General features: G+C 39.0%; 1 protein-coding gene across 2 annotated transcripts in view; it reads left to right on the forward strand.

Annotated features, from left to right (window-relative positions):
• PARP8 (poly(ADP-ribose) polymerase family member 8) overlaps positions 1-24,926 on the forward strand; it is a 118,360-nt gene that overhangs the window by 65,935 nt on the left and 27,499 nt on the right. For both annotated transcript variants that reach the window (XM_075727251.1, XM_075727252.1), the window contains exons 7-14: positions 2,310-2,404; positions 5,848-5,908; positions 6,978-7,068; positions 9,967-10,033; positions 11,699-11,824; positions 13,927-14,491; positions 16,800-16,853; positions 16,957-17,052. In XM_075727251.1, the coding sequence (XP_075583366.1) occupies positions 2,310-2,404; positions 5,848-5,908; positions 6,978-7,068; positions 9,967-10,033; positions 11,699-11,824; positions 13,927-14,491; positions 16,800-16,853; positions 16,957-17,052 (1,155 nt within the window). The remainder of the gene's footprint in view (positions 1-2,309; positions 2,405-5,847; positions 5,909-6,977; positions 7,069-9,966; positions 10,034-11,698; positions 11,825-13,926; positions 14,492-16,799; positions 16,854-16,956; positions 17,053-24,926) is intronic.

Genomic DNA, 24,926 nt, shown 5'->3' on the forward strand with positions numbered 1-24,926 from the left:
TTTTTGAGTTCATAGCCTCTTACCATCAGAAAATAGGTTGGAGAAAACATTATAGTGAGCAGTTCAGTGTTCTGCATAGTGTTCCTTTTGGGTTTTAGTATTGATACATAAGACTGATTAAAAAAATGCGGTTTAGGACCAACAAAGGTGGCAGGTGCACCACAGCTACGATTTGTGAAATGATTGCTGTGCTTTCTTTGGGAGCAGGACAGCAATTATTTATGCATCTTTAAAGAACTGATCTTTGAGTAATGAGCATGTAAAAAGGATTGGTTTTCTCCTACCTAAAGTGAAAAAAAAATATAATAAAGGTTTTCTTCCCATGCTCTTCTACTTGGAAAGTTGTTCTGACATGCCTGCCCAAACAAGTGAGGGATACTTTGGCTTATACCCTTCTGGTCATGAATATTGCTGATATCTCTGATAAAAACATGCCCATGCTATGCTGATGAGTTCTGTACCTTATATTTGAAGAATTCTGAGTCAAATCAAATTATTCTTTGCCAGTTTTCACACGTAAAAAGTGATCAGCTGATTAGTATTTTAATTCTATTGAAATTTATTTAATTAGATTGAAAAGTACATCTCCAGGTATCAGAGCTGAAAGTGTCACAGCACTGGTCTCCTACAGATTTGGATGTACAAACGGAAGAAACAGTACTGCAGTTAGATATGGTTCTGCAATAGCAAGAATTCTCTGCAGGAATTCCTGTATAAGGATTATGTGTATATGTTTAAAGGGATAAATTACATTCTTGTGCTTTGCTCTCTGAATTTGTCAAAGGCACAAGCCAAATCCTGCTGTCATTTCTGAATCTGTCCAAATCTAGGGAGTTCATCACCTGTTGTGGAATTACTGTCATTCTAATTGTTGTAAAGAAGTAGAATTAGGTTCACACAATCTGGAGCATATTGCTTAACAAGAAAGTAGTAAGAGACTGTGAATAGATTGTTACAAGCCCAAAGAGGTATTTTGGTCCTTGGAGAAGTGTTGTGGTTTAACCCTAGCCAGCAATTGAGCACCTCACAGCCACTCACTTGCTCTCCCCACCAGTGGGATGGGGGAGAGAATCAGAAGGGTGAAAGTGAGAAAACTCATGAGTTAAGAACAGTATAATAATTGAAATGTAATAATAATAATAAAAAAAATTAATAACCCCGAATATACAAAGCAAGTGATGCATGATACAATTGTTCACCATCCGCTGACCGATGCCCAGCCAGTGCCCAAGCAGCAGCCCCCAGCCAGCTTTCCCCCGGTTTATATACTGAGCATGATGTCATATGGTATGGAATATCCCTTTGGCCAGTTTGGGTCAGCTGTCCTGGCTGTGCCCCCTCCCAGCTTCTTGTGCATCTCCAGCCTTCTCAGTTGGTAGAGCATGGGAAGCTGAAAGGGCCCTGATTTAGCATAAGCACTACTTAGCAACAACTAAACCATCAGCGTGTTATCAACATTGTTCTCATCCTAAATCCAAAACACAGCACTATGCCCGCTGCTAGGAAGGAAACGAACTCTATCCCAGCTGAAACCAGGACAAGAAGATAGGAGGATATTAATTATTTTGACTTCATACAGTCCAGCCAAACCAGCTCACAAGTTTTGCTTTACAGTGTATGCACTAACATAACTGTTTCCATTTTTTATGTAGAGTTTGGAAAAAAATGAGGATTATGTCTAAATACGTGTTTCTTCACACCTTCTCTGGTAAAATACTTAAAATGGAAAAGTGTTCTTTTTTTTTTTTTTTCATCTGATATCATTGCACTGGTGGATAGAATACAGCCAGTGGGTATACTGAAAATGTAATTTAGATGCTGAGACACTTGGCATATAGAATACTTTCATGCTTCTCTTGTTGACTCCAAGCCATTCTGTGTCTAATATATATGAAAGTGTGAGAACAAGAAGGGGGAGCAAACCTTCGTCCTGTAGTGGTTGGACTGGGATGGTATGTCTGGGGAGATCTGGTTCTTCTACTTAACAGTTTTAAAATGCACAAGTGTCCCACAACAAACTCCAGGACAAGACAGGACAGAGGGATGAGTCCTTTGCAGCTTGTTTTCCCACAAACAGGAGTGGGACCCTCAAAAAATTTCGATACAAAGGTGTCTGCTTTGCCAATCTTATTGCTTAGCAGAGATAGACCACCTCAGGGCTTCAGCTTATCAACACAGTGTCCTTTCTGAGCATGGCATTAAGGAATCTTTATGCAGCATATTTTTCAGGGGGAACTTTAGAAAGTCTAGGTCGGGTGCCAGTAATTAAATAAATAAGAACTCCTAGGATATTTTTTTTTTCCCGGTAGGTTAGCTATGATGGAGAACTTCACAAGCACCCACAGCTGGAGGCTGATTTGACAGCAGTGAGAGAGATCTATGGACCTAATGCAGTATCTCTCAGGTACGTCATTGACTTTTCTGTATTGTGAAACCTTTAACATTTTGGAGATTGAGTTCCGTGTGGACCTTTCCTCACTGCCAAAGCACAAGCCTCCTGTGATGATTTCTGCATACTGTGTGGCAAAAGGAAGGAGCACTGCTGGCTAGCAATAACGCTAGGTCTGTTTCTTCTTTTTTTGTGGTTGCGTACTGATACAACTGGCTGTGCTGAGAAGCAGCCCTGGAAGCCTGTTCTGAAACATCATTGTCTTTTGCAATTCAATCTGTGTTTGATCAGGCTGTTGTATTTTGCTGAATATTACTATTCAACATTACTCTAAATCCTTGTTAAACTCCTTTTCTGTCATACTCTGTCTTTTGCCCTGGAGGTGAACAACAGGAATGATAAGAGATTTAGTAAATGTTCTCCCTAGGGAAAGGTTGAAGGAGTCAGATTTGTCTAGTCTGGAAAAAAGAGAAGGAGAAGACATAATAACAGTTCTTCAAAAAAGCTGTTTGTATATAGGAGGAGTGATCAAATGTTCTCTATTGTCGTCGTGAGAGAGACAATAAGAAACTAGCTGTGTTAGCAAGAAACAAGAATTTGATTAGATTTTAGGAAAGCTTTTTAATTATGGGAATCTAAAGTATCCTACACAGGGAAATGGTGGAACCTCAGTCAGAGGAGGATTGCAAAGCCTAATTATGCAAAAATTCTGTTGGGCATATAGGGGCATGCATGATTCTGCCATAGGGCATAGCTCTATGATATTTTTAATACGTGTCAGGTCTTTTATAACTTGATTTTCCATTTATGTAATCTTAATAATTTCATAAAAATAACAGGTAGGCAAGATGTAACAGACCTGTCAGATGCATTACAAAGAAAATATCAAAACTGTCATACAAACCAAGTAATAAAATACAGAGAAGATAATAACCTTAGGCATACACATATTGCAAGTAACAGTTCCCATTAACCTCTAAACAATAAGTTCTGTTATTTTTGTCTGAAAAGAGAGAGCATGTCTACAACTATGGTGTAGATACCTTTTCAAATTAAGTGGAAATTTCATTACATTTTGAGGACCTGGGGAATTGAAATCCAAATAGTTGTGTATGGGTTTAGGAAATTAATGCCAAACTGATAACTATGAAATGGAGAATACCTTGATAATAGGCTCCCTCAAGGTCCTAAAATTGAAACGTTATATGTAACCTTTCAAAAACTTTATTGGATCTAATTTATTGAATCAACTGTTTCATTGGAAGCATTGTGATCTCCTTGAGCTTACTGTAGTAGAAATTGGCATCTGTGGCTGCTTTTGGCATGTGGAAAACTTTAATGCTTCTTCCACTCTGTTGCAGTTGAAAGTACTCATAAATTCTTGGAAATGACAAACACAGCATTAAGCATTCAGTTTCACTGTCTGACAGTGACACCCACTAAGATGCATATTTCCTAGACAGTTGACCCTCTTTTAGTAATCTCTTGCTGTCACAGAGTCAACTGTACATGTAAAAAAGAAATTCTTATACCTGCATGCTTTTCATCTCTGCTCTTGGCAATCTGGCCACTAAAGCCATGAGAAAGACCTCTGGACCAACTGATCCAAACTCTTCAGTGTCTATTTACATGGCTTATGCATTGATGGACAGAGGACCTCTGGGAGCTTCAAAATCAAGATGTGTTCATGGAGCCATTTTAGGCAGCAGATCGTAAGCTGCAGGTGCTGGAAGAAAACTTTATTTTCTTCCCCCCTTTCAGCTTGGGGAAGTAAAACTAGAGTCAGCATCATGTGTCTAAAATCCATTTTCTAGGATAGTAATGGAGTGGGTGCAAAGGGATTTCAGTGAGTATGGAAATTCCACAGTTATAACTTATTTTTATCTTACCCTTTTTTCCACTAATAATTCTGTGTTTCATTAGTTCAACTATGTTTCTGTTTAGTTTATAAAATTATGCTTGTTCACAGCCTTTTGAATCTCAGTCATATGAGTAACACGAGCCTGCATTCATAAAAATTACTTAAGAGTTCTTAACAATCTTTGGATCTTCTGGAAAATAATAATAGTAAAAAAAAATAATCTGAGGCCACTTGTGTAGGATGGTGGCTAAGCCATTCAGTAAGTGTAGAATTTCACTGTTTCAAAGTCAAGTCTTCAGTGAGCTGTAGGAGGCCAGCGAACACCTGTACCTGTAGCTCTGGGTGAGAGGGCTCTGGAGCAGCTGTCAGGGTGGCTGGGAAGCCTCCAGGTAACACAGCCCTGGCCAACCATTTACCTGCCCTGTGTGTGCCATGTGTGGACGCGTCTGATCTAGAGAGAGGCTTTGGGTTTGCCCTTACCAGAGAGAACCATTGGGATGCTGAGGTTTGGTGGAAGGGGTTCCCTCTGCCAAGCTTTACAAGAGGTCAAGGCATTTCCAGTGAGAGCTAGGTCCTACCATGGGCTGAGGCCACTTTGGTAGGAAATATTTGTATTCACAAAAATGTTTTTGTATTTCAAAATTACCATATCAACTTATTTATGCATGACTGCTACTGTGCACTGTCTTAGTCTAGTTTAATAGAAAAGTATGGAAGTCACTGTGAGAACAAGCATATAAATGCAGTGTAAAGAAAAGACCTAGTGACTAGAAGCTAATCTGTGACAAATTGAAAGTGACTGCACTTTTACAGTATTGTCCACTTAAGTAATTTAAATGAAAAGGAAAGCAATTTTTTTTTAGGTGTATGAATGAGTATTTGATAGTCCTATTTTTCAGAAGTCTTTAAGTAAGTTGGGGGAGGGCAGTCAGACTGAGTCAGAAAATAAGAGGCAGAAAAGTCACACTTTAAGATTTCAGATGGCAAGGAAAGACCTGTGAGGATAAGTTAAATCTGAACCTTGGGGATTCCAGCAATAGTACACATAACAGATAAAATAAGGTAACTATTGCCTTGAGCACATTACAGGGCAATCTTTATGTTTTGACGAACAAATGTTTGAATGTATGAAGCAATCCCACAGGTATAATGTGCCACCCTCTAGGCTATGTTGTATTTGTCTTCAACGATTTATCTCAAGCCTCTCCTTAGGTTACTGGCTGTTAACCTGAAATACTTTTGAAAATTAACTAGGATTTTCTTTTGTCATAAATAGGAGCAGCATGTGACCATTATTGTTTTCTTGATTTATTTCTGCAATACGTGAGACAAAAATACATAGCAGCAATGGAGAGAGAATTTGAGGGACTTAATAGGAAAAAAGATTTAGCCTGTTTAAGATCCACTGAAAGAAAAATTCAGTGCAGCAGACGGTCACCCACTGGGAATATTGATCCAATCTATGTAAATGTGTATCTTATAACCATTCTGATTTTACAGACACGATTATCCTTTATAAAATCTTCCCTGTTATAAGCACTCCTGGGCTGAGGAGTATCTTAAAGAGCTCTAATGTAATGTAATTCTTTCCTTTCAGGGAATATGGAGCCATTGATGATGTAGATATCGATCTGCATATTGATGTTAGCTTTCTTGATGTAAGTAATCTAATCACAGAATTACATAATGAACATTAATACCCATTTAATTCTGCTACACGTTAGACTCTAGACAACCACCGAGACTTTCCTTTTTCAGAGACTTGATCTTCACAAGTGACTGTCACATTATTGATTGCTACTCAGTGGAAAAGTTTCCTTTTCTTTTTATGATCGCATTGTTAAAATGCTTTGTAGGCTTTTATTTACTGCATGTGTATTTCCTTTCAAACATGCTTTGTGAATGGTAAATGCTTTAACTGATACAAATGAAATACATTTATTTTTTTGCTATCCTAGACATTAGTTAACTGAAAGCACTTTATAGAGTCCTGGAGGGAAGAAGAGCTTGGCTGGAGTTCTCCTGTGTGCTTCTCAACATCTGCAGCTGATTAGGGAGAGGCTTGAGTGGCAAAGGAGACACAGGACAGTGGTGCTGTCGACTGGCAGCATGGGTTCTGTAACAGTTATGCTGTCATTAACTCCACACTTCCTCACCTCATCTGTGCAGTAACTTCTTGTCCTCTAGATAGAGAATAAAAATTAATGCTTTTAGGGGCATCATTAGATTCTGCACAGATATGTCATATTCTCAGGTTAGCACAGCACATTAAGATAGTTGTTCTTGGGCTTTTCTAAAACTTAAGAAAGTCTGATCATACGTTGAATTATTTTAATCAGTCTTAAGGAACAAAATTTTCCTTTGCCCTGTGTTATGGGGTGAGTTTCCTTTCCATCTTTATTTGCTCCTTTGTTTCTCAGCTTTGAGGCAGTATCTCTTGATAGATGTGAATGTGTCTGCCTGCACTGTAGATGTGGTGTTGTGCATAAACCTGTGCTCAGTTTAAATGAGCATACTTATTTAAACTGGAAGCAGTCTAACACTGCTCTTAGGCGCATCAGCAGGCAACAGTTTATCCTAGTCTCAAGTTTGAAGTTGGAGTAGATATTCAACAACTGGGTAAATGGGTGGATGGTGCTTATAACAACGCTAAGGCAGACTGACAAAATGCAGGCATTCCTCATGATGGCTAATGGTGTCTGTTGTTTTCTTTTTATCTTGAACTAGGAAGAGATTGCTGTGGCGTGGGATGTAATTCGCACAGAGCCTATAATAGTGCGATTGCACTGTTCACTTACACAGTACTTAAATGGTCCAGGTTAGTCACCTGTGTATTCTTCACGTACCTTGTATGGTGTCTCGTTCTGAGCCATGCGGTAGGTGATAGCTACTGATTCACTGCCAAATCTTTGACCCTGCATGTGCTTAGATCTACTGCTGAGTGCAGTCCTATTGGTTTGAAATTATGCTTACGTATATTTGCATGGCTAGGCTCTAAATAATGACATGAGTATCTAGTTTAAACTTTCATAGGTTGATTTTTGGAACTTTGAAATGCAATTGCTTCCCTTAGGAACCAGGGTTAAGGAATAAAGATCTACAGTTTCTAATACATGATTTCCTGATTTTGGAAATCAGGGACCATCTTCACAGATGAGATATCACTGTTAAGGTATACATACATAGATCTGTGCAGCATATTAATATGCCCTTTTTTCACACACCTTTGAAGAATCAGGCTGTGATAATTATCCTTTCAGCTTCTGATTTCTATATGACTGTGTGAACTCTGGGAATCTTTAGATTTGAATGAGTTGTTAAGTGAGTAGAACTTATACATGAGAGTAAAAATGGTCAAACTCCTGAAGAATCAACTGATTTTGAAGATTTGGAAACATTCATATGCAAGAGTCAACTTCAGATATATTTTTACAGTGGTAAGTCAGAACTAAGTTGCAATTTGGATCATAACTTCCCCAGCTTTGGAGGCTTCCAGTACAAGCTGTCAGTTCAGGCTTGTATCTGTGGGAGAATTCTGCTTCTGGAAAATGAATAGATATTTCCAGTCATAATATGATTAGCAAAATCTGTCCCAATGAGCTATTTTTATAGGATATGTTGCCTGCCAATGCTAACTGTAAGCTATATTCTGTTCATTCAAATAAGCATTTCATTACATCAATCTTTGGGTTTTTTGCTTGACTTTGGTCTTTTTATCTGTATTTTATTGCTTTGATCTTTTTTGTAAATATGCAGATCTTAAAATATGTATTTGCCGTAGCTGGAAGCAGTGTTAGTATTCAGAATATTGCAATCAAAATGTAATTTAAAAAATAAAAAAGTGCAGCAAATAACAGAAGGTGAAGCGTGAAGAGCAGCATACAGTAAGAAATGATCTAGTGAAATGAGAAGTAACAACAAGGTATCTTCTGCACTGTTGACAAGGTTAAAAGGGGAGGCTTAGTTCCCAGTCCTGCAGCTGACTGATTGTGGGAGTGCCTGAGTACCGAGAAAGGCACGATCAGGGCCAGAGGCAAGGGCTTTGCTGGTACTGGTTTTATAAGCTCAGCTGCTGTTGCAGCCATGTCTCTTTATTTATCAGAAAAGGACAATAACATCCACCATCTTTTGTGTTAACAAGACCCTTTTTCTGTGAATTCCTCTTCCCCCTTAAATATGATGTTTTGAGACTACTGGGCGATAACTTTATGCTACATGTTTTTTGTCCTGTAGTATTTCTGTTGATTGGTAAAAGAAACAGAAATGCAGTATACTCCAAAGCCCTATGGGGGGTGTTTGTACCACCTTGTAGCTGTATAATATCCTGATTTTAGATAGTCCTTCTTCTAATTAATAACTTGTCTCATTATTGTACTTGTGGGCAGTTTCTCCCACGTGTCTTAGGAACCTGTCTTAGATGAGGATGAATCAGCCTTTGGAGGCAGTGGGCTGTCTTCTCTGGCTGTAGAGCTTAGGCAACGATTGTAGTCTACATGTCAGATTATAAGATTGTTGCTCTAGGTATGGTGATTCTCACTGAAAATATTCCACCCCTACCATGTGTGCTAAATTTGACAATCTAAAAACATTGCTACCCCCCAATCAAATCATTCATCCCTTTCGAAAAAATTGTGTTTGTTTGTCTTTAAAAGATGAGATTATATTTGAACAATAACATTAGAGAATGGATATCTACAGGGCTTTGAACTAAGTGAAATTGGATGTGCAGTTCAGATATATTGTATTTTATTTTAAAATTTATTAAAATTAAAGGATAAACGTTGACATTCTGAATAAAGTCTGGCTTTCTGAGTGATCAGAATAATACAGATTTTAAAATACTGATTTACTTTTTCTAATTAAATTTGAACCAACCCCAGATTTTTTGTTTTCATTCCTTTTTTATTTTACTGTAGTCATTACCACCTTAGGTAATACAAAGGGTAAAGTCTGTTTGTGCTTGTAATATGTGTTGGCTGTTGTCCTGCCTTGAGGACCTGAGGCTTTCTCTACAAGTGCTGGATTCCATCTGCCACTTCTATCTAGTAAATGTTATTAAAGGATTTTAGTAATACCAGGAGCTAATTTCCAGCCTTCACCCTGTACACTGTCAATTTTCTGACAGATGAATATGGGTATACCAATGTTCGGGTGGGTCTTGAGGAAAATTCAGGGTAATCCTTGGCCACTGGAATTCATACATCAGGCACTTAGATGACTATTATGGATCTTGTGTTAAAACACCCTCAGGAAGAAAACCCAGATACTAATTAATTCAGTTTATCCCACTCTGGGTTTTCTTCATAGTCACAGGAACAGTAGTGTGTAAAGACTACTTATTTGGAAAAAAGTTTAAGAGATTAGGCAAGATGAATTACCAGTCCAGATATATTTCATCTGATGCTGCTCTCTGGTACTTGCATAAAATAAAAACCAAAGACAGATTTTTGTAAGTAAAATTAGTGGGAAGAGATACATTTGGGGGAATTCAATTTCTAAAATACTCCTTTGTAAAATTACAAATTATATTGGCTAAATTCAAAAAAGGACCATTGATTTCTTAATAGATGACATGTCCACTTTCACCATTGCTTCAATGGCATTGTCTATAGTAGAGGTCCAGATAGAACAAGGTACTTAAATATGACTTACATGGTCATGTGTTCTTGATTATTGCTGTAAGTTCATATATCAACAATATGTCCTTTTTCCATAGTGCCAACTGTGGATGTATTTCAGATTTCTACTAAAGAAAGATTTGGGCTGGGACATCAGCTGAAAAAGTAAGTCTAGAAAAGTGTAAACCCCTGTTTTTAGGCAAATATTACACACTTTTTGGTGTTGGATGGATCAAAGTATTTTGAACTTGTTTTTCTTTAAATAAAAAATAACAGGATTTGCCTTTTTAAGTTCAGTTTTGGCAGTTGTTGGGGAGAACCTGATTTGTGCTGCCTGCCAGGGTTTTCTGTCACTTTGCTGTCATTTAGAAAGTAAGCTGCTCAAAAGAATGTAAATAGGAGTGTTCAATTTCATGTTTCTGCTTAGATGGTGAAGCCCCTGGAGCAGGAATCTTTTTGAGCATCATGCATACCCTAGGGGGGCTATGCTTTCATGGTGGCCTCTAGGATGTACCCCAGTAATTAGGCGATCCACGTTTTGAGGACAAGAGGGAAGAATAGTTGAAAAAATTAGCAGTTTTATGTGTTCATGGTACAATGCAATTTAATAAAATTTTGCTGAGTCATCTTTCCACATATGCTTGTGTGTGTGTGTAAGAAAATGACAAGAATATAGGCTTTAATATCTGACCATTACAACATTAAGAATCCCTTAAGAGAAAAAAAATCTTTTGCTGTTTTGTGTTTAAAGAAATTCAGTGCAGCTTTTTCATAATCTTACAAATTATGAAGCAATGTTACTAAAATCTCTGGTACATGACTTTGAAGAAAAAAAAAAGCTCCCCAGACATGAACAGTCTCTTAAAACGTTTCAGTACTTACACTGTCTCTGATTTGTGTACCGGGTAATTTCTAAAGGTTCCCATAAGACATTTTCAAGGACATAGCTGCATAATTCACAGATGAGCAGAAGTCAGGATACCCATGAAGCCTATGGCCCCTCACGGCTGTGGCAATACGATATTCATCTTTGAAGAGTCACTAAATTTTCAATAAACTTCCATTCTGACTTTATCACTCAAAGACTCCCATTGCTGGATTAGAGTCACAGAATAATTTGGCTTGGAAGGAACTACTGGAGGTCACCTAGTGCAACATCCTGCTCCAAGTAACACTAACTTCAAAGTTAGATTAGTTCATTGAGAGTCTCAAGCAGCTAAGCTGCGAAATCTCCAGTCTTTGTGGGCAACCAGTTGTACTTAACCACTCTTGTGGATGTCTTCTTTTTATAGCCTTTATGTTTTTAGCTTTCCTTGCTACAACTTGTGACCACAGCCTTTTGCAGTCCATCTCTGGGAAGTGACTGGCTCTGTGTTCTCTGTAAACCCTCTTTGGGTAGTGTAGTATTCAACATCCCTACCTTCATGTTTGTGCCTTAGGAGAACATGCTCCTACTTGAGCATTGTGGATGCTGTAGCCTACCTCTGTAGTCACTGGAGAGGCAGGTGCCTATAGTTGGATGGGATGCCTTTGAATCAGTTTGTCTCTAGATTTCCATGAGGCGTACCTGCATACGTCTTGCAGGGGTTGTTTGTGCAGACTGTGTTCTCAATAAGAGTTCCATGTAAATTAGTTTTATGTGGGGAAAAAAGCATTTTTGAGGAGCTGAGGTACCCAATCATCAGTCCACATACACGACAGAAAAACTCTGCCTTGTAGAGTGAGGACATTGCATCATGTCACCTATGTGGTGAACAGAGAGACCCTAGTATTAAAGTGAGGATGTCTTGGCTAGGATAAGAAAATCTTTTTTTCTTTCTTAATTTGCAGGATCATGCAGACATTTGTTACACAACAGTGGAAGAACAGCAAAGAGAAATCTAATTGTACGCACAATAAGAAGGTGTCTGACAAAAAGGTGAAATCCCCTCTGCACATCTTTTCTACATTGCGCAGGTAATAGCAAGGAAAATGAGCTGTTAACACCATATGCTGTTCAAAATCCACACCAGACTTCACAAGGTGAAATGCTGACTTTTCTCCACAGAGAAGTGCTCTATTTATATCTTACCTCATGGGTTTCCAGTCCTTGCCTTGCATGACAAAAGTGAACTAGGTACTACTGCAGCTTCTAAGACTATTTGAAGGCAGAGCATTTCAGTGCCCTGCTCTCTGAAACAGCCATGTTTCATCTAGAATTGGAAATAATTAATTTTGTATTATTTAACTTGTTGTATTTGTGTCTTTGTAGCTTAGTAGCATGTGACTCTTAACAAGTAATAAATAACTTACATAATATACATCTCTTACATATATAAAATATTTTTGCAGTTGTCTAGCTATTCTTTCCACAGCTGCGTGTATTTTTAAACTTTAACACTAGAATGGTCATTAATGAAAGACTGATTTTTGGAGCTGCTGAGCACCCACCCCTTGCAGTATACTGTTTGAGCACATTAATGCTCACCACTTCTGAAATGCAGGCACAGAATTTCAAAGAACAAAGGCATTAAAAGCATAAGAAGTAGTTTGTGAATAGTTCATTTGAATTCATTATGACTTCTGCCAGTTACTCGTACTCTTAAGCATATGTAAAATCAGGCTCTGATTTTACCTCTTTCAGGAATGTGACTATTTACTCTAGCATGTTTTCCTGCTTGTGAAGGGTTGACAGATCACCCCTTCTGTGAATTTGCATTGAATGCTGCTTTGAACATTCCTTCTTTTTGATTAATTTTTCCATTCTAAGTTCCATGTATAAACAAAGAGAGGGAGTGCAGCGATCACTCACATTGAAGAAGGGAGGAATGTCAAAGATGACAAAAGATTGTTTGTCTTTTCAAAGGTAGAAGAGGAGGGTGATGTTTTAAGCAGAAAGCTTACCCATTCGTTACCATGCCACACCTCATTGCCTAGCTCAGGCTGTAGCTTGGCGTTTGGTTTTATTCAGAAAGGGCATAAAAAGGCAGCCCAACCTTTCTCCTGTTGATTTGTCTGCTGCTGCTGTGCCTGTCCAAAGATGGCTCAGCCTAAGTGCAGGGACCCCCTGTCTCCCTAGAGTGCCATTCCTACCTCGTGTCTGCAGGAGGGTGGTAGTGAGCCAACTGCAACAGTGAGTCAGCGGCCTCCATGTGCATCTTCTCCTGTCACCACTTGCTAACAGCATAAGGAAACCTGCCAGCCTCTCCCCTTGGTGTTTCACTTCTTTTCTATCCAGTCCAAGCCCAAAAAATACTCCAAAGATTGGGGTTGCTTATAAAGCATAGAAAAATAATTGAGCATACCTGTTACATGTTCTTGCTTTGCCAGGACAGCCAAATGTGAACCATATAGAAATGTGACTGTACATGTGAATGTTGTTTCATAAAAACCTTTTATTCTTTACTTTCTGCATTCATAATTTAGGTCCCTCACATTCTCATTTCTAGTGTTACAGAGCTAGAATTTGTCTAAAACAGGAAAGAAGGGCATCAAATTATCTTCCACAAAGCACCCAGATTATTATGAGGTTTTTAAAAGTAGTGTTCATTTCAGCTGAATTAAATTTGATTTACTGCCTGCAAGTTTCACTGCTCATTATATCTTCCATTGGATCTGGACATAGAATGTTATGCTGTGTCCAGAAGGCAGTAACTTTAATGGGATCGTGCCATGATGATTACACAGGAAAGATAGATTTTGATAAGGAAAATGTGTTATAATCTCATGTGAAGTATGTGGTTTTCATTTCAAAGATAATTTCCTGAATAAATGGTTTGTTTAGAGATGTAAAGACCTTACAAAGAGCTGTAAGGCTATAGCTGTAACTTCTACTTAAGTAGTTAGTTGTCTTTTGATTGATGACCTTCTATGTAAATAGGAGTAAGATGTCTATTTGGTATTGGAAAATTAGTCCTACATACAATTGCCCATTTTTTTTTAATGTTGGACTGCGTTTATCACTAGTGAAATACATGAAGACAGGTAGCACTTAAAAATTTTTACATGTGTGGTCTTGCTTGATTTGCACAAGATTTTGATTATTGTCTAACTTCGTCTTCTCCTCCTTTATTTCTAAGGTCGCCAAGTTATCCTCCACCTGGCTGTGGTAAAAATAAATCAAAACTGAAGTCAGAACAGGATGGCATCTCCAAAACTCATAAGCTACTGAGAAGGACTTGCTCTAGCACAGTGAAGGCAGAGGATATGTGTGCCACAAAATCTCACAGAACCTTTGGGCGCTCATTGTCGAGTGACCCTAGGGCTGAACAGACAATGGCTATAAAATCGCACAAACTGTTGAACCGTTCTTGCTCTGCAGCCGTCAAGCAGGAGGAGTGCATCACTTTAAAGCCCCATAAGCTGTTGAGTAGGTCGTGTTCTGGGGACCCTCGATGTGAGCACAACAGCACCTTGAAGCCCCACAAACTTTTAAGCAGGTCCTACTCCAGTAATCTTAGAATGGAAGAATTGGATGGATTGAAGAATCACAAGTTACTCAGAAAGACTTACTCCAATGCCCCTAAATCATCCAAAATGGAGCTTTTCAAGGAGTCCACCATAGCAGAGAGCAGGAGGCTCTCTCTTACCTCAGGGCTTATTGGTATCTTAACACCATCTTCATCATCATCTTCACAAGCTGCTGTGCGTAATAAGTTTTTTATTCTGCTCATTTTTCTCCTACTAGTTTTCAAACATGCTGTTATGCTTGTTATGGAAGGGCATTAATTAATGCTTAGGATATATGTTAGTAGAATATATTGGATATATTGAATATATTGGAAGACAAGAGCAAAGGAGTCAGCTTTTTAAGGAGGATTTAAACACCTGTGCATGCACATATATTTAAGTTATAAAACCAGAATTTGCTTAGGTCAAGACAGAGATTTTACATGTCACGTTGAATACAGCTCAATGTACTTGCTGGCCATGGAAAAGTTCGATGATCCATTTGCTTCCCTGCCTCCTTTCTTGCTGCAGGAAGAAGGGAGAGTGTGCACTTCTGTGCTGCAAAATTGGCTTGGTCACAGAGGTCTTTTCTCATTTCACTGTTTGCTTTGTGGGGGAAGCAGCCATCCATTGGCTTGGTTCGGGTGCCAAGTCACCTCTCCTTCTGGTCTTTGCATCTGTGATCATCATCCTAGTGGAAGGAATACAGTCATGATTCAGCTCACCTCTTGCATATTTGCACTTTGTGAAAGGTTTAACCTTCAAACGCGCTGGTGGCAGCCGGAGGTAGGGGAAGGAATGAGGTCCACGATGGACCCCTTTCTTTCCCCAGAGACGTGATCAATTGGGAAAACAAAGGGCAGCACATATTCTTAAATTTAAGAAGGGGCACTGAAAATGAATTCTCCTCCCTCTGCCTCTTAAAAGATGGCTTTATACTTTAGAGGCAAGAGCGGGTGTGTTTGCGCTCTTTTAAGGCATCTGTCTGTTTTCTGTATTAGATCTGGGGAGAGGCACTTAGGAGACAGTCCTCTCCACTCCCTTAGTCTGGTGGTACCTTGATGTTCTCAGCAAGAAAAAGCTGATTCTTGCTTGAAATGCCATACATCTATTCAAAAGAGTGCATTCTGAATAATGAAATCACATGGAGTGTGCTATGTCTCGTGGTAAATTAGTTTAATAAGCTGTGAGCTATACTCATCAGATCTAAAAGCAGTGATATACTATCATAAAATCATTTATATACATGCTGTGTGGTTGGTTCCCGTAATGTGCACAGCAATATTAATTTAAGGTGAGCCAACAGACTTTTTGCTTGTCACAGTTTAGAGGTGCATTTTTTTCTGAATCAGCAGAGGATGTCTTAACATAGCAAGACATTTCTCTCCTGAAGTTAATAGGAAAAGTCCTATTGATTTTGATAAGAAAATTAAGAGTTGACTAAGTGGTTTCATTACTGATGTTATCAGCTGATAGGGAAGAAATGCAAGCCCTGCTTGGCAGGCTATAAAAACTACCAGTAATTTATTGCTAGCATGCATTTACTTTGAGGGAAAATCATCACATACATGGTCAGGTGCAGTTTGACTGATGTTAGTGGAATGGCATCAACAGTCCATTTCACATTTTACATGCAGGCAGCAGATACATGGGTAGTCTGGGGGCCTAACTCCAATTTGAAGTCAGTGGAATGTGGAAGTGATGAATCAGAACCCTAACTTCTTTTCAGTTCTCAGCTAAAGTATTTCAATCTTAAATATGAATACAGTTAGGAGGATTATTTCCCAGGAGGAAAAAGGGAGAAGTTTCCCAATTAAGCATTTAGAGAAATGAAAGAAAATAAGCATATAAACAAAACCATAAAAAGCTGTAAATGGAGGTGATCTGACTCTTATTCAAAACAAGGTTTGACTGAGATAGATGTCAGCCTAGAGGGCATTTTGTACCTTACTGACTCCTGTAACAGAAGTTCCTTCTAATTTATGCTACTGTGTGTTGAAAGAAAAAGGCAGAAAGAGTATGAGTGGGATCTAAGCACAGAGATCTGTGAGCGTGGTGCTTACAGGAGTTAGATCTTAGTAAATATAAAAAAAAAAGATTTTCAGCTGTTCTCAGAGTTACACTAGTCTTTCAAGCCTAGGCGGATAGCCCATATTTGGATAAACAATATGCAGTTAAAATTTAATAGAATTTACCAAATGCCAGTTTATTAGAGTGGAGTGAAGGCACTGGTGTTTCCATTTGGCATTAAAGTTTTTGGGATGGTGAGATACAAAACTTCATCAGATTTAAGAACTAAAAAGAAATGCTAAAAGTCTACAGCATGCTGAGCAAACAGTAAAAGGATTGATTATTTGTAATGGCTGCTTTTTGCAAATGAGAGATATTTTTAGATGCAAATGTTGTTTAGTTAACATATTTGCACACAAAAAATACATATGTTTTACCATTTTCTTATAATTAGTCTACGAACACTGAAGTTGCCTCAATTTTTTCCTTGCAGCAAAATTATGGTGCAAAATGCATTCCGGTACGAGACCGTGGCTTTCTTGTGCAGGTAGGATGTCATATCTTACCCATTTATGAAACACTGTGGAGCATGAGCTGACTGTTAATTATTTTAAAGCAGATGTTGTTATTCTCATTTTCATTGTTCTCAGACTATTGAATTTGCTGAGCAGCGGATACCCGTATTGAATGAATACTGTGTAGTTTGTGATGAACCCCATGTGTTCCAGAATGGCCCTATGCTGAGGGTAAGTCGTGGGCTTGCTGGGATAAATAATGCATTTTATAATGCCTTATATAACAATGGACCATACAAACCTATTATAAAACTATAGAATTATTTCACATGCGTTTCATCCTAGTATTCTTTTAAGATGCAAAAATGTAATGCACATTAACTAGATTTTGCCCTAAATTTGAAAAAACGTGTTGCAAACAAGAGAGGTGGAAATCAGGCTTGTATAATATCATAGAAACATAAAGGGGGGATGTATTTCACTTAACACTATTGTGCTACAGTAGTCACAACCAGATAAAATAGAGGAAGTGCATTAGAGTGCTTTCCCAGTCCTCTTGCATTCTTTTAAAAGCTTAGGGTCACCTCAGTCCTTGAGCTCTTATCAGGCTATGACCAGTGTATTCAGATACGTTGGTGTTAATGCCACAAGGCTGTGAAGTTCTTCTGACCCTCTTTTGCTCATGGGCCACTGGAATGAGCCATCCTCCATAATGTGATAAAAAAGGCAGTAGAAGGAGATGCTCTGTGAAGTGTCTGATCTAGCAGTTGCCTAGTTCAGGGGCATTGTTGTGGTTCAGTATGCCCAAAGCCTGGCCAGTTAGGCAGCTCTTCCTTCCTTTCATTCCTGTATAACTGGGAACCAGGAATTCTGCATGCTGAACATTTTACTTTCTCATGCTGTTGGTGAATGCATGCAGTGAAAAAGAGTAAGATTGGTTATGGGAGATGCACTCTGCCTGGAGCTGCTGGATCAGTGCAGCTTTGTGAAAGAGTATATGAGGAGAATAAAATTCTTACCTTTAGGACGGATCTTGCAGTTTAGGATCCTTCTTGTTTCACCTGTCCTGAATCCTGTGGAAACCTGAGTAACCTTAAAAGATTAAAGCCATGGAAAACTGTTTAATACCAGTGTGTGAATGGTCTGACACCTGCCAATTTCTCCACAGTGTGGTGAGCAACTACACATAAGTTGAAGCAGACATCTATGATAGTTCCATGGAACTAAATTCAGGAAGGTTATTGCTTACATGGTAGCAGAAGTCACCTCAGTGTCATCCCCAGTTACACTCAGTGGCACCACCATCAGGCATTCTGTCTGCAGACAGGGTATGCAAATAGGCTGCTAATAGGATTTGCAAAAGCATCTACATATTCAGTTAACACCATTTTAAGTCATGGTTAAACCTCTGTACTTTTGAAAATCCTATCAGGTGTTTTTTTGCCTCTTCAAGCTCATATCTACCTTTTAAAAACATGGTTTTCTGCCAGATTTATCAGCAACCAAAGCCTGATTAGATGCCTGTAGAAAAGCCATCAGTTCCTTGCTGTTCATCTTTGAATACACTGCTATGCATATTACCTGTGATGGGATGAGATAAGACAAAGTGAGTAATGTTTGGATAGTGAGTAAATTTTGGATAATATAATTACTTAAATTATTGGGGTTTATCTATTGTCCATTGGACAAAGCAAACAGTAGGATTTATTCCTGTTCACATGGTGAACTATTAAAAGAAAATGGAATGGGAATTCACCTGCTCTAATAAAAAAATCTTAATTCTTCTTGTTTTCCCACCTTAGAGATTAAAATCCCTCAGAATTACTTTTCTCTGTCTTCAGCTTAAAGAGGGGTCATTTTAGCTATCTGTTTCAGAGTTTGTCAGTGGTTCAAAACAGAGGGAAGTGCAAACATGTTTGCTACATATTCATCAGTGCCCTTGCAAGCAGCATAACCTAGCAAGCTTTGCAAAAATGAAAGTGTGTCCTTATATAACCCAGGGAGAAGGAGATAGCAGGAAGAAATCTAACATGCTCTGTGTATGCTTGAATGACTCAATAAGCAATATAAAGCCATTAATGAGTTTGCAGTTCTGTAGAAGGTGAGAAAGGATCTCAGTTTGAATTGAGCATGAGCTTGCCAAAGGGTCTTAAGGAAATTTATGCTTCACTCTACTGAGAGCTCTGGCAGAGGCAGCCTAAAGTAGTCAGTTGTAGGGTTTATTTACATGCTTCAGCTGCACACGCACATACACATAAATACATACATATATATATATAAAATGTATACAAAGAGAATAAAGAATGACCCAACTGAAAGAGCACTTTATGTTTAATACTGCTGCAACAGTGGATCTCAGAATTCTACTTCATTAAGCAGAATGCAGGGGGCTTTCATTTAAGACAAGGCTACATGCAATCAAGCCTTATGTCTCTTAATGGATCCCATATGTAGTACCCCTGGCCTTCATAAAGAGCTTTAGAGTGGTCATACTTTTAATACCACAGTAACTTCACCAGGTTCCATAATGATCAGAACCTTGCTGCGATCTGCTTGTATTTTTAGATTCTGTGTCTGGATCCCATTTTCTACAGATGTCCATATCGCAAAGGCATTACTTAGACAGGTTATATCTGTAGTTGGTTGTATCACAAGAGATGCCACAAACTAACTCTGGATGGTTCACCAGTCTCTTCCTTTAAAAAATGGTTTCTCCACACAGAGGCACAGAGGGTCATGCGTTCTCACCTGGAGCACTGCATCCAGCTCTGGAGCCCTCAGCACAAGAAGAACATGGACCTGTTGGAGTGGGTCCAGAGGAGGACCACAAAAATGATCAGGGGGATAGAATACCTCTCCTGTGAGGCCAGGCTGAGAGAGCTGGGGTTGTTCAGCCTGGAGAAGAGAAGGCTGCGAGGAGACCTTATTGCGCCTTTCAGTTCTTAAAGGGGGCCTATAGGAAGGATGGGGAGAATCTTTTTAGCAAGGCCTGTTGTGATAGGACAAGGAATAATGGATTTAAACTAAAGGAGGATAGATTTAGACTGGATATAAGGAAGAAATTTTTTACGCTGAGGGTGGTGAAGCACTGGCACAGGTTGCCCAGAGAGGTAGTGGAGGCCCCATCCCTGGCAACATTCCAGGTCAGGTTGGACGGGGCTCTGAGCACCCTGATCTGGTTAAAGCTGTCCCTGCTCACTGCAGGGGGGTTGGGCTGGATGACCTCTAAAGGTCCCTTCCAACCCACAGCATTCTATGATTCTATGCCTGGGTGTGTGTAGCCTTAATGATGAGTTTCCCTTCTACCTTTTGGACCTTTTTTTCAACAGCAAAGAAGGCATATGAATTTATAAAAGCATAGCAAAGTTATTGCTTGAGAAGTTAACTTTAAAATGTATTTAGGCTTGATTTTCTGGTATTTAATGGAGTTTTATGCAGTTACAAAGAAGCCAGTAAGGAATTTGATTCTATAATCCTCTAGTATGTCAGCCTGACACCTTTCCTGAACTATAGTGTTGTTTAATTAATTGTCTTGAAATCAGTTTAAAAAATTCAACAATTGCCATCACACAATAATTACATTCTGTTAATACTGTAAACTTTCATACCTGGGTGTAATTTTTTGTGCTGGTTATTAATGACTTGCGTAATTCAGATGTCTCATCCTCAGGACAGCTGAAGATACCAAATCAAACTGAGAGATAAAGTTTTGCCTTTCTGTGGATTTGCTCTACAGACTATGTTTTTATCTTAGTCATATAGTATTTTTAAATCAGTCTCTCTCTGCATAAACTTTCTTCTCAGTAGCTTTCTTCGCCTTCTTACTGTGAAGGGGAAGGACGAAGGTTCTCTGGAATGGGAGAAGGAGTCTTAGAAAACTACTGTAAGGCATCATGAAGCTGTAACACTTCTTTATAAATGCCCACTGTCCGTTGCTTCATTCCATCCCCTTTTTAAAAAAAACAGTAAAGTAGGCGATGCTTTCCTGCAGGTATGCACACCTTTCCCTTATAAGATGAGGATGAATGTAATTTCTCAGCGTAGCATGTTTCTTTAGTATTTATTTCAAGGGCACAGTGAGATCTAACGATTACTTACAATGCACCCAAAGTTATAAAAGCTAAGGTGTTTAGGGATACACACTTATATTACAGAATGCCACCGAAAACTGCAAATTCTGTGAAATCACTGCATGGCATGATTTGCAGTCTTTCTGCAAAGCACAGGGAAAATTCAATGAATACATGGATCCTAAGAAGAAAAAGTACTATTTAACCTCTTGTGTTACATAGACCGTACTGTTTCATGTGGTTATTCCTAACAGTGATCTGAATCCTACATGTTTCACTCCTCATAGAAGGATTAAGAAACAGCTTTGAAATCATTAGCGAGGGTTGGGACTGCAGCCTTTACATCCAAACAGCTGCCTTATCTCCTGTAAAGAATCATAGTGCATCCTCCTGCAAGACGACCTGTTCTGCACAGCTTTCAGGAGCTCTGTCATCAGTCTCTCCTGAAGTAGCTCTTTGCTCAGCTTTGAAAAACAGTGGGAAGTACAAGGTCAGACAGGTTTTGTGCTGAGGAGAGATGGGGAAGGCAGACCTGGTAAACCTATTGAAAACAGTAAGAGTCTGCTCATTTGAATCATTAGCCTCATGTTACTGTCTTTGAATTTATTTTCAACAGAGAAGTTGTTTAGATGAGTGAGACATGGACTATTATTTGTTTGTAATTAATGGCTAGATTTGAATTGTTTCAACAGCATATTTTGAAATGCTTTTTTTCTGACATTTTCCAACAGTTGGTATATCATTCACATATGTGTTGTTAAAGTAGTTAGATTATCCTGATTTCTGTCGAACTACCATATTATACTAAATATTAGAATTAAACTTCAGAAATTTTAACAACTTCAGCAAAGCCCATTCTGAAGAATTGAGATATTCTCCCATGGGTCATGTGTCTCTTGTGAAAAGCCCCTGAAACTGGATCTTGTTTCATCCACTGTCTTTCACTGGCTTTTGAAAATCTTCAAGTATGGAGACCCCACAACCTCTCTGTGCAACCTGTTGCAGTGCTTGATAACTTTAGAGAAAGCTAATTTTCGTTTTCTCTAAAACTTTTGATAAAGTTTAGGTAAAGCTAGTCCTGTACGAGAAAATAAAAGCACTAACTGACCTCCAAAGGTACTTTTCAACCATATGATTTGGTTCATTTATCTAAGAAATGTATTTTCCAAAGCAGAGATAATAATCATAGAATGCTTTGGGTTGGAAGAGACCTTGAGAGATCATCTAGCCCAACCCCCCTGCAGTGAGCAGGGATTGAACCCGTGACCTTGGCATTATTAGCACCACGCTCTAACCAACTACTAAAGAAACTTCAGCATTATCTGGTTCTATTTGAGAAGGCTATTAACTTTTTCTAAATGCCATTTGAAATTCTTCCTGGTACTCTAGAGCTGATAATAATATTCTAGGGAAGGACTAAGTTGCATTTTAATAATACAGTAGTTTTGCTACTATAATAGTAGAGAGATATCTTGTTTTAGAAATTCAGCATGTACTTTTATTACAAACACTTAAATATAATGAGATCATGAGTCATTAACAAAAGTCATTATTATATTTAAGGATCTGATTAAAGGAAGTATAATAAAATTATATTACCATGTATTATCATATTCAAAGACTGGAGGAAAGCAAGTGTCACTCCTCCCTTCAAAAAAGGCAAGAAAGGGAGGACCCAGAGAACTACAGGCTAGTCACCCTCACCTCAATCCCTGGGAAGGTGATGGAGCAGCTAAGCCTGGAAGCAAGACGACAAGAAAATCATCAGGAGTGATCAGCATGGCTTCACGAATGGGAAGTCATGCTTGACCAACTTGATAAACTTTTATGATGAAGTCACTGGTCTGGTAGACGAGGGGAAAGCAGTGAGTATTGTCTACCTGGACTTCAGTAAGGCCTTTGACACTGTCTCTCCTGAGATCCTCATAGTCAAGCTGTTGATGCATGGGCTGAATGAGGAGATAGTGAAGTAGACTGAAAACTCACTGAATGGCTGGGCCCACAGATTGATGATCAGTGGCACAAAGTCTGATTGGAGGCCAGTAACTAGTGGTGTGCCCCAGAGGTCAATACTGGGTCCAGTCCTGTTTAATATCTTCATTAATCATATGGATGATGGAGCAGAGTGTACCCTCAGCAAGTTTGCAGATGATACAAAACTGGGAGAAGTGGGTGATACTCCAGAGCGATGAGGTGTCATTCAGAAGGACCTCAACAGGCTGGAGAAATGGGCTGACAGGAGCCTCATGCAGTTCAACAAGGAGAAGTGCAAAGTCCTGCACCTGGGGAGGAACAATCCCAGGCACCAATATATGCTGGGGGCTACCCAGCTGGAAAGCAGCTTGGCAGAAAAGGACCTGGGCGTCCTGGTGGATGCCAAGATGAACATGAGCCAGCAATGTGCCCTTGCTGTAAAGAAGGCTAATGGTATCCTGGGCTGCATTAGGCAAAGTATCGCCAGTAGGTTGAGGGAGATGGTCCTTCCCCTCTACTCAGCATTGGAGAGGCAACACCTGCAGTTCTGTGTCCACTTCTGGGCTCCTTGGTACAAGAGAGACATGAACATACTGAAAGATGCCACAAAATTGATTAAAGAACTGGAGCATCTCCCATAGGAGGAAAGGGTGAGAGATCTGGGACTGTTCAGGCTGGAGAAGAGAGGGTTCAGGGGGATTCTTATTAATGTATACAAACACTTGAAGGGAGAGTGCAAAGAAGAAGGAGCCAGGCTCTTTCAGTGGTGCCCAGTGACAGGATAAGGGGCAATGGGCATAAACTGAAACACAGGAGGTTCCCTCTGAACATCAGGAAGCACTTTTTTACTGTGAGTGTGACTGAGCACTGAAGCAGGTTGCCCGGAGAGGTTGTGGAGTCTCCAACCTTGGAGGCATTTAAAAGGCATCTGGACATGGTCCTGGGCAACTGTCTCCAGGGGAGCCTGCTTGAGCAGGAGTGTTGGACCAGGTAAACTCGGGAGATCCCTTCCAACCTCAATCATTCTGTAATTCAGTGATCATATTCAGCTTTTGCATAATGTAATTTGTGTGGCTAATGTCTATCTTACTGTCTATGCCTTCCCTAATTCCTCATTTACAAATACTAAAGCCATTGGTAAAACTGGATCATTGAATGGATTTTAAAGACCTGTGAGACAATGGTACAGGACAAAAAAATCTCAGCATATATTCAATAAGGTGATAAAAAACCCCTCTCTGTATCAATAATTTTTCTTTCAGTCAGGAAGTCTCTTTAGAGTGCCATCTTGTGTTGAAACCTCAGACTAAGGCTTCTTTAGAACAAAGCAGGAAATAGTAAAAAACTCAGCAAAACTAGACATTGAAGGTAGTTTCTTTGAAATTTGTACTCTGGTACAGACATCTCTGACGTTTAAATTTTGCCCATAAAATATGGATAGTAGAATACTGTAAAACAATATTTGAAATATGTGTTGTTTATATTTAGCTGTAAAAATAAGTACAGTCAAGTAATTCTGATATATCTGTTCTTATTTTAGTAAGTTTACATTTTTAGAATGTTTTTCATCCCAAAGTGCTCAGTTATGATTTATTCATTGCTGGTGAAATCTTGGCCTTGGTGAGTTCCTGTTGACTCGAAGAGGTGTTGGATTTCTCTGTCCTTTGACTATAAGATTCTTAGCCACCACAGTAGCATTGATGTTCCAGAAACAGTACACTGCTTAGGGTTGGGAGGTTTTTGGAGTAGAATAAACATCACTGAACCATGGAGAAAAGTGTAGGTGTACAAATATGTTTAGCCAGACTGGAGTTTAGACAAGATGCATGTGGAATTCCAAGATTCTTGTGGAGTAACACCATGATCGTTCTTATCATTACTCCACTATATAGGCTGGTTTTATCTCTTTTTATGAAAAAAAGCCTCTCCAGTTACAACCAGTACTTTAGTAGAATGGATTTCAATCACTTTTTTACCGAGAGAATAAAATGACTGCAGTGTAGCTTTTCCTGTCACCAACAACTTACCAAAATCCACCTTGCCCAGCTAGCACTCAGTAAT

The sequence above is a fragment of the Pelecanus crispus genome, chromosome Z, assembly GCF_030463565.1.
Source record: "Pelecanus crispus isolate bPelCri1 chromosome Z, bPelCri1.pri, whole genome shotgun sequence".
Classification (NCBI taxonomy): domain Eukaryota; kingdom Metazoa; phylum Chordata; class Aves; order Pelecaniformes; family Pelecanidae; genus Pelecanus; species Pelecanus crispus.